The sequence below is a fragment of the Balearica regulorum genome, chromosome 4, assembly GCF_011004875.1.
Source record: "Balearica regulorum gibbericeps isolate bBalReg1 chromosome 4, bBalReg1.pri, whole genome shotgun sequence".
In the NCBI taxonomy this organism is placed as follows: Eukaryota; Metazoa; Chordata; class Aves; order Gruiformes; family Gruidae; genus Balearica; species Balearica regulorum.
The window spans coordinates 13,482,836-13,492,799 of NC_046187.1; the positions used below are offsets into that span (position 1 = coordinate 13,482,836).

A 9,964-nucleotide genomic window follows, 5' to 3' on the forward strand; every position below is an offset into this window, starting at 1 on the left:
TAACTTTTTGTAACCTGGTCTGCTAAGCTGAAGGATCCTAATAATTGTAAGATGTAACCACATTTGTCAGTGTTATCTACCAAGCCACATTTAAAATATTTTAAGGTTGTAAAACTTTGCTGGTTTTGTCTTCAACAGAGAGGAAACCAAAATGTGCATTACAATCTATATCACTACATATAGATACATACACACACAGCAAAGGAATCGCCTCTATTTCCACTGAGGCCCAGTTTGCAGATGATGAAATGTCCAGGTGCAGAAACTCACACAATAACACATCCAAACAATCAGTTCCCAGAAACAAACTCATTAGACTTGACCTGAAACAAAACCCAACAGAAGCAGGAAAAGGCTGAGTAGGGAGATGAGCACTGACAGAACACGCTAGACAGTTACAGGAGGAAATTTTGTTTGGGTTTTTGTCCAAATATCTGTCACACACCTGAAGAAAGTAAATGTCAATCACATCGGACTATATGAAATGATGGAGAAACAGTGAGAAGACTACAGGAGGAATTAACAAATGCCTTGAAGGTATGATACAAACATTTACTCATAAGTTTGTAAAACAAAACAACCCGAAAAACCAAAACCAACCACCCCCCCCCACACACACACCCCCCCCAAACAAACAAAAAACCATGATCAAGTACCATTGACCAAAACAGCAGGGAAGTCACTGAATTTCACTCAAAACTAATTATTTTTAAATAGCCCATTCTCTCAGAACAGCACAAGCAAATTAAATAGATTTCATCCAAGAGTAAAACTTTAATCAACTACTTCTGTATCAACAAAAGATTCAGATAAACTATATAAGATTAAAGAACAAATCAAGTAAGTATGAGCAATTGAAGAAAAATAACAAACAAAACAACGAACAACCACCACCGCTAAACTAAGAAAATCAATTGTAAACTGCATCTAGTAACAAAACCAATGGTACAAATGGAGAACTGAAGTGTGCACACTAAATTCAGGTTGAACTAAGGAACAGCCCTGAAGCACAGCATGGTCAAATACAAGCTAAATCTGAAGAAAAGCAATAGTTTCAGAAAAAAAATTTTTCCAATTCTAACTGTTCTGACTGAATACCTGCAGATAGATCAGATTTCATTAAGCTATCTGAGGCGGCACTTTACCAGGGAAAGAAATTATGCTGAACAGAAAATCCCAAGAACTTTGGCTAATAAAATACTGGAAAACACAGAGGGAAAGCCCAGGACAGGACTGTGAGGAAAGAACAAAAAAAACCCATTAAGAACTTCCTAGCTGAAACAAAGACTGCTGCTGTAGCGGGAATTCATACATCCCTAACGGGAAACTTCAGAAAAAAAAAAAAATCAGAAATCGGGCCTAGAAAATACTTACAACCTTTTTTTGAAAAGAAAACAGATGGAAAGATTTTGAAGAAGTCGTCTAGAACCTAAGCCCACCTCAGCACCAGATTTAAAGGCAAAATGCAAAGGTAGATTACTGAATATCAACATTGATCTGACATCAAAAGTATGATTAGTGATCAAAGAGCTAACGAAAAGCAAGATTTCAGTTAAATGCTACACCTTGTATCACCATACTTTAGCAAAGTCAGTGGCAGCAACAAGTCCTGTCTATTACAGGAAAAAGCCATACACATTGTGATACTATGAAGGAAAAAAAAAAAGTAGAGGTCGCAAATGTTAGGGAAGAACAGAGAAAGCTGAATGGATTCTGCCTATACCAAATATTTACAGGAAGAACAATCACATGAGCATACTTATGCTTTAATTAACTTTCAAAAGCATTTGAGAGTATTGGCCTACCTTGTGGAACCTTTTTTAATTCTACAGAACTCTGAACTACTGAAACAGTCAAGGGCCCAAACCTCTGAAATGTGACCTGTTCTTAAAAGGATACATAACTGGACCATGGAGTGATGGAAATACGGAAACTGATGTGAAGAAGTGCTACTTTGGCTACACCTTTCAGTGCGGGACCAGAGAGTAATACTAAAAACCCTGTAAGCAATACAAACTCTGGTATAATGCAGAAAATTACTAAGAGGCCTAGATGTTTACTGCTTGCTATATTGTGATCCCATGTGACATTTCCAGCAGGGTTTCATACAAACAGAGATCTTGGGACAAATTGGGCCATCCTTGAATTCCATGTACCAAGCAATAACATTATGTCAGAAGGCAAAAAATGGCAAATGACAGCTCAGAGGCCTTGATGGGTCACACTACTCAAAGCGTAAAAGATGAAGTAACATCAACGAAAGCCTTTGACCAAGAAGCATTACAGTGCAGAAACCAGAGCTACACCAAGTAACATCTCAGGCACTGTATCTGTGCAAACAGTGCATTGCATATAAGAACCGGAGATCAAGAGGAGCTTTAGGCAGGAAATGAGACACCTTCCAATTAAGCACCCACCAAAGCATCAACAGAAAGACTGGTGAGTCAATCTGGAGGCTCAACCAGCAGTTCAACCCCAGACATCTGCATGTGCTCTTGAAGTGGAAATCCACTAGTGTGGAGAAGCAAACACACCCACAGCAGATCCTAATGAGAAGCTCAGCAGCATCTGAGCAGATTTGGTGTAACACCAAACGACAGAGCAGAACAGAGGACACTAGTTTCCACCCCATGAGCCAAAATGAACATGGAAAGCTGATGGACAGGCTGACCACTCATGTTAGTTATGCTAATTGCATGCATTTTGATAAACACTATATTTCAAGTATCAGAAAGCACATGCTTTCTACTCAAGTTTACCAAGTTTGGCATGCAAAATCCTAACTGCTTGAGTTAACAAGCACAGAAAGTGTCAAGTCCGTTAAAGCATGTACCACCCTGTCATCAGGCAGATGATACACTGGCCAAAAGCATTTCTAAATTTTAAGTATAAACAAGTTTTCAAGAAACCTGTTCCTCAACTCTCTGAATTAAGAGGTTGAGAGCAAGATAGAATCTTATCTCCAAATTTGAGCTACTAATTGTGTTGCCCAGCAAAGCTGCAGAAAGCATTCTGAGTTAGAACACTGTCACAGTATGAAAAATTATATTAGATTTGACATTGAAGGCTTCCATCAGCCAGCCAAGCTCAGAACCTCTCCTTTCTGCCTTTCCAATGTGGAAATTACATGATAACCCCTCCTGCAAAAATATCTGGGGAGAAAGATAGTACTTCATCAATTCCTTTTATCACCAGAAGTCAGCAAATTTCCATCTGCTCTCTTCTGCTTAAGCATTTGAATCATCTTTGGCAACATCTCATGGACTTACAAATTCATACTGAATCTCTCACACCTGCACTGTCCCAGCTGTAAGCATAAATACCCTATCCGCAAAATAATTCACTCCTAAAAACAGTTCTTGCAAACTAAGAACAATGTATTTGCTTTGGGATTCAAAGAGATCTTACAAAAACATTTCAAACAAAAAAATTTCATCTCCACACACAAATGTACACACGCAGAAGGAGCACAGCAGTCACAAGCTAATCATACCACACCCTTAGTCTCTCTTTTGTAAGCTCCAAGCGAAGACCTTGCTCTGCCATCAACTCTTAGTCCACTAATTCCTTGCAATATTGTTTCCAAATAAAAGAGCTTGGCAAGCATTACCACAGTATAGCAGAAAGCAGTTAGAGACATTTTTTAAGCTATTTGTTGCATCAGAATGCAAGATATACTTAATAACAGAAAACCATGAGCCTTTTAGTTATTTATAAACTTTATGACACGATCAAGATCCTTACATCCATGTAAGTAACGCAGTCATACAGGGCACAGTGCCCAAATGATGGGAGAGATGTGGGTTCATGTTCTCTGCTTCCTCTGGAGAGGGAAGTGTTTCATACAGCCAAACTACCAGGCTGCCCAGGGAAGGGAGCTGACAAGCAGGAAGCAGAATAGGTGTGAAGGAGAGAGGGCTAAAAACATCCGGCACCTTGGGGGAAAAAAAAAAAAAACCAAAACCAAACCCAAAAAAACATCAACCTAGTAAGAGGAAAGAAAAGACTTCTTCCCCCTGTTGGTGAAACTAAAGGAAAATTAAACTCTTGAGTGAGGGTCACATAGAAGCAAAATGTAGGCATGGCATTATGTGCAAGTCATGAAATAATTTCATTATGGGGAAAGTTCATCAACCATCAAATACTTCTAAAGTAGAAAAGTACTTTTTTTTTTTTTTTTGGTCTTGTCCTGGAAGATTAATGCAGTGACGGAAGATAATGTGAGTTTGCAGAACAGCTATGAAGATCCAATTTACAAGTCCTTCTCATTTTTCTTTTGTTAAAAAGTAAAACAAAACCCAAAGAACCCTTCAATTAAGGCATGCTTACAAAGGAAAGTTGCACTGATGTGACTGGTACAGACACAATAATTTAAAAGAGTCCAGGCCTTAATTCAGTATAAAAATGGATCCACGCTGCTTAGTAGAAAGCTGTATTGCTAAAGTAAACTATTAAAAGATACATTTTGTTAGCCGAGATGACTTCTAGGGACTCACTAATTAGGTGCTACCCCAACACATAACAATAGGATCATCATGCTTCTAGCTTGTTACAATCCAATATTAAAATAAGTGCAAAAAACGTCTCCAGTGTCCAAACGAGTATTTAAATGAGAGCTTTCTCTGTTCAACTAAGTTACATAAATTGAGGCCAAGAGGAGAGAATCAGTGCAGAAAGGGCTGATATTTCACCCCTTCCTCCAAAGCAACTGATCCTCCTTTTCCTGCAATGGGTTGGTGTACTCAGAGTGGATCCAGGAGAGAAGGTCATGCAAGTACTGCTCTTCTGCTTCAACGTAAAGCTACTGAGACTTACTTTCACCCATCCTCAAGGCTATATAAACAATTTGTTTTTAGACTGAGATGCGTCAAAAGACCTAAAAGATCTGGTCTTCTGGACTTTGTTCTGGTGATGGTAACCTCCGTCCACAGGATGGTAGGAAGTGATGGAGGACAGGTAACACAGAGACCCTGGCAGCCACTTTGAGGGTGACCATCAGCCTTCAGCCACATTTTCACAGTCACAGCACCCAGCCACAAGTGCTGTCTGAAAAGGTCTGTCCCCAGCCTTCTCTCCTCATCCCATCCACCCACAGGAAAGCACTCTACCTCTTCCTTCAGCCATGCCAACACAACCGCGTTATAGTGTGGCCCCAACTAAAGTTCTTTGAACTTTGCCAGATGGAGATAGGGGCATTACACTTAACTGTCATCAGTTTGCTGACTGGTTAGTTTCACAGCAAACCTAGATTTGAGGGCAATGTCAGAGAACCAATGCTTCTCATTGTCCAATGACTGCTAAAGTTACATAGTGAAGCCCTCTGATGTCATCAAGCCCATAGTTTCACCAATTTGAAAGTCAGTTGTCATTCTACAATTCAAGACAAATGACTTCAAGAGTCAATAATGAGGGAGTACAAGTCAGCAGAAGGTAGATCACAAAAAAGTGACAGTTATATTTACATCCTCTCTTGCATATATAAATTCAGACCACTCCCACCACAGTGAAAACTCTTGCATACAATATTTCCAGTCAACTTCAAGGACACATAATTTGGTTTCCCACAAAGCAACCAGGCCAAATTTTATACCACATTCATGACTGGATAACTTTTTAGATTATATCTGAGCAAATTTCAGCATTATGTCACTACAGAAAGGGCAATTAAGGGAAAAAACAAACAAAACAAGAAACCAAAAAAAACCCAAACCCAAAAGCCACAGAAGGTTCTCCTTTTTTGTTGTTTCTTTGCTTTTGACCAGATACTCTCCAGCTCTGTCATGAGCGCTGTATCGTTATCATCTGTCGGACTTCCACAGGGTCATCCCAAATGCTATCATTATTGCAATGTACCCTGTTGACAGTTTCAGCAGATTTATTTATTCTGAACCCTCAGGATCAGCTCGGTCCCTCAATACCTCACTTTTAACCAGTCTTACCTACTAAGAACAATCCACTGGCTTCCTTCACCTGCCTTGGCCCTCAATGGGCAGAGCACAGCTGTTAAAACAACTGGTGTAAAATTCCAGTAGTTCCATGAAAAACAAATAATCATAAGTTCCACTTATTACAGTGCCTACCAAGCTGGGAGTGGCCTGGACACTCTATGTCCCTTTCTTTCTTCCTTTCCCACCTTTTGTTGACTACTGTGTCAAAAACCCATGTGCTAAAACGGCAAGGTCTGACAAGTTCCCATACAGCCCTTTAAATACTACCAGCACTGATAGCTTTCTGCGTCCTAGTAATGGGTACTTGTTTAGTTATGGTTTGGGCAACATACTCAAAAAAGCTACAACTTTTTCCTAGCCCTTCTCCATACAAACAAACAAAACCCCTAAAAATTGTTTAACTACTTGTTGCTACTACCTCCATGCCACAGCAGCTGCAATTCCACACAAAGCACAGATGCTAATAAAAGCTACACGGAAATAGTTTTCAAAATACGCATAGAACATTTGCATTCTAATTCATATTCACTATACGGACTGCATTCACATACTAAAATAATGGATACAGTGCACAAAAACTTAAATTCCAAGTGGGAAAAAAATGCAGAAACAAAGACAGAACTACTTCTGTATTCTGAACTCCTACCAAATGCTGCCGGCTTATCTGACCTCCACAAAAAAAGGAACTCACATTTATGAATCCTACTCCCACTCAAGGACTAAATCTTCAAAAGTCATCTCTCCATCTGTACAATGGTATCAGACTTAAGAAGGCTGTGTTTGCACTGTGCAAACAGGTTGAAGAGAAAACCCCAAATTCCCAAAATGTTTCCCCAATAACTGAGAAACATTTGGAGAATTGACTGGGGATCTTAAACTATCTCTAATTCAAAGATAACAAAGTCAGAAAGGTATAAGAATGCCTTGTCAGACCACCTATAGTAATATAGAGGAAGAGACCCTTAAGAGACCAGGGGGTAATTCACAAAAGGCGAGTCTGCAAAGAATTTCCCGGTATACACAGCAGGGGTGAACTTTTAAGACAAAAGTATGGATTTGTCAACACTGTCCGTGATTTAAGAGTAAAAACAACAACAACAAAAATCTACAGCCAATGTGGAGTGGCTGCTGGTCCCTCTCCACGCAAGAATGAGGTGGTTTATCAAAAAAAAATAAAAAAATTGAAGACTGAAGATCTCAAGAGCCTACATGAAAACACCCTTTACGGTGGTACATTGGTTTAGATTATAAATTGTTTACAAGTCCATAGAGCATTCAAAGGCTGAAGAAACACTTGATCTCCTGGTAAATATGCACAGTATCTTGAACCAAACATAGATGTAGAGCAAATGTTTATTTTGATTAACCTGAGGTACTAGTTGCAATGCAAGTGGGTAAGGAAGAAACCACAGCTTTTCAGAGAACGAGTTTGACTATTTTCTGGCGATTCAAGAAGGACGGGTGGTAATGCCATCAGGTTCTGTATCTCCAAGTTCATAGAGAAGCATATACGTTGCCTAAAAATGATGAAAGGTCTCGACAAACGTGTACGCGCAGCATTATAGAGACCAAGATGCGCGTGACCCAAACATCTACAAAAGCATCTCCAGTTACCAGCAGTTGAAAACAAAGCGTTCAGGGATCATACTTTACAAGGACACCCCGAAGAACATGGAGAACCCAAAGCAAACCCGTTCTCCTGGTACGTGTTTGCAAATGACAACTTGGTCTCATTTTAAACAGCACGCGTTACAGGTTCAAAAATAAACTCCTCCGAGAACCTGGGCAAGTCACACCCTGACGTACGAAGGCATCCGACACCAGTGATCACCCGCGCAAAGCTTCACAGTGCGTAAATCCTCAGGGAAACCTTAGCGTAATGCACAAGGCCACGCACCGAAACACCGACGCGGCGCCCAAGGCCCCCCGCCGCCTTACAGCGCCGGGCGAGGCATCAGCCGCCGCCCTCGGCCCTCGGCCGCGGCAGGGGCGCCGGGTTGCCCCCGGCACGGCGAGGGGTCCCCGCACCGCCCGGGAAGGCGGCGAGGAGCGGGGGAGGGTCCCCCGCAGCCTCACGGCGGCTGCGCGGGTGTCGCTCCCCCCAGGGCCGTTATCCCGCCCGGCCGGCGGGGACCCACCGCCACCCCGGGGGAGCCGCTGAGGTAAACGGCGCGAAACGCGGCCCCGCCCCGCCCTGCCCTCCCCAGGACCCCGGCCGCCGCCGCCCTTACCCGCCAGTCCCCCGCCGCCGCCATCGCCTCCGTGCCCCTTCCTCCTCTGGAGGATGAAGTAGGGGTTGGCCCGCTCCGTCACCCACAGGGCGTTCGCCAGCAGCACCTCCTCGGGGTTCACCCACATGCTCCCGGCGCACACAAAGGCCGGCCCGACCGGCTGGCTGGCTGCGGGGCGCGGTGACTCACGCACGCACCGTCCGCATCAGACGCCACCATACCCGGCCGCCGCGGCGGACAGCGCAGCTCCGCGGGCACCGGCGGGCGCAGGGCGGAGGGGCGGCAGCCGCATGTCCCCGCGGCTCCCGCCGCCTACCCGCCCACCGCCGGGCGCGGAGGGGCGGCCGCAGCGGCCAGGGGCGGCGGCCCCGGCAGCACCCGCCGCAGCGCCGAGGGCAGCAGTGACATCAGCGGCCGGTCCGGCCCCGTCACCCGCCGGCGGTGACGCCCCGCAGCCCGCCGCGCGCTCCCCTTCCCCCGCACAAAGCCGGCGGGAACCGCCGGGCACCCGCGCGCCGCCCCTCGCTCTGCCCGCCGGGTGCGGCGGCGGCAACGGGGGGGGGGGGGGTGGGGGGTGGGCGCGCGCTCCGCGCTCCCCGCACCTGCGCGCACGGTGGGGCGGGGCCGCCGCACGCTGGCGGGAGGGGGGAGGGGGCGGAGCTGCGCCGTGCGCGCCGCAGCGGCCGTTTCCTCAGCGCGGCCGTTACCGCGGCCGGGCCTACCTGCGGGGGGCGGGGGCGTGGCCGTGGCCGCCCCCGCCCCCCCCCGCGTGCCTCCGGTTTGTCCCTTCAGCAGCCGCCTCTGGTCCCTGGGGCATTACTGTGCAGGGTCACTGGGGAGAGAGATGGCTACGTCCCCTTCTTAACCGCCCGCCTTCTCCCGCGGCGCAGGGAACTTTGTAAAATTGGGTGTTGAACGAAAGAGCGGGCTCCGGGCTCGGCTCTGAGGGGAGCTCTCCGCGGGAGGCGGGTGGCACTGCCGTCGTGCCGCAGCCCCTCCTGACGTGCCCCTTCTCCGCCGGGCCCAGCGCTGCTTTGGAAGTTCGCCGCCGCTGCTGCTGAAGGGCGCGTCGCGCCTTGCTGCCGGAGATCGGGGGCAACTTTGGAGGCCCGAAAAGCCATAAAATAAGCTGGTCTATTCGGCAGGTACGCCAAGCACGCTCGGGGGGTATAGCAGTGTGCTGATTTTGGCTGGAATAGAGTTAATTTTATTCATGGTAACTAGTATGGGGCTGTGTTTTGGATTTGTGCTGAAAACACATTCAGCAGCTCTGAACACTATTTTGATTTCCAAGTTCGAGTTGCTGGCCTCCCTTTAGTCAGAAAACTGTTACTCTAACCAGATACTTCAGTTTATTCGAGTTGTTGAGAATTGTAAACCCCAAAGAAAATATTAAAACCGTGTTCCAAGCACAATCGTTTCACGCGCAGGCCGTAGCTTTACAGTTGTGTTTGGCCTTTCATCACCTGGTGCTGGCATGGAGCTGGATACCCGGTGCTCATCGTGGGTGCTCATCGTGTGGAGATAGACACGCAGTCACGGGAGAAATGACTCTTCGTCTGAGGTAGCAGTCATGTGGCTGGGACTGTGTAGGTAAGAAGTTCAGGAGAGGGAAGTGACTGTCTCTGATGAATGCTTAAAAATGGGTAGTATTGCTGTCAGTCCCACTGCGCCATGGGGAATATTCATCATTGTCATGAAGGCAGGAGGCTGTGATCTGAATGTGGAAGAGCTTCTTCCCCCTTTCCGAATTTATCATAGAATCAGGTTATTTTGAATTTTAGT

The 9,964-nt window shown here is 45.7% G+C and overlaps 1 protein-coding gene across 2 annotated transcripts in view; it reads right to left on the reverse strand.

Annotated features, from left to right (window-relative positions):
- The window catches only part of TBC1D9 (TBC1 domain family member 9), a 48,153-nt gene extending 39,503 nt beyond the window's left edge, over positions 1-8,650 (reverse strand). Inside the window, exon 1 of one of the 2 annotated variants that reach the window (XM_075751203.1) lies at positions 8,180-8,650. In XM_075751203.1, coding sequence (XP_075607318.1) covers positions 8,180-8,306 — 127 coding nt within the window. In that variant the 5' untranslated portion in view covers positions 8,307-8,650. The remainder of the gene's footprint in view (positions 1-8,179) is intronic. The other variant, XM_075751204.1, reaches the window with a different exon arrangement.
- Positions 8,651-9,964: the final 1,314 nt, after the last annotated feature.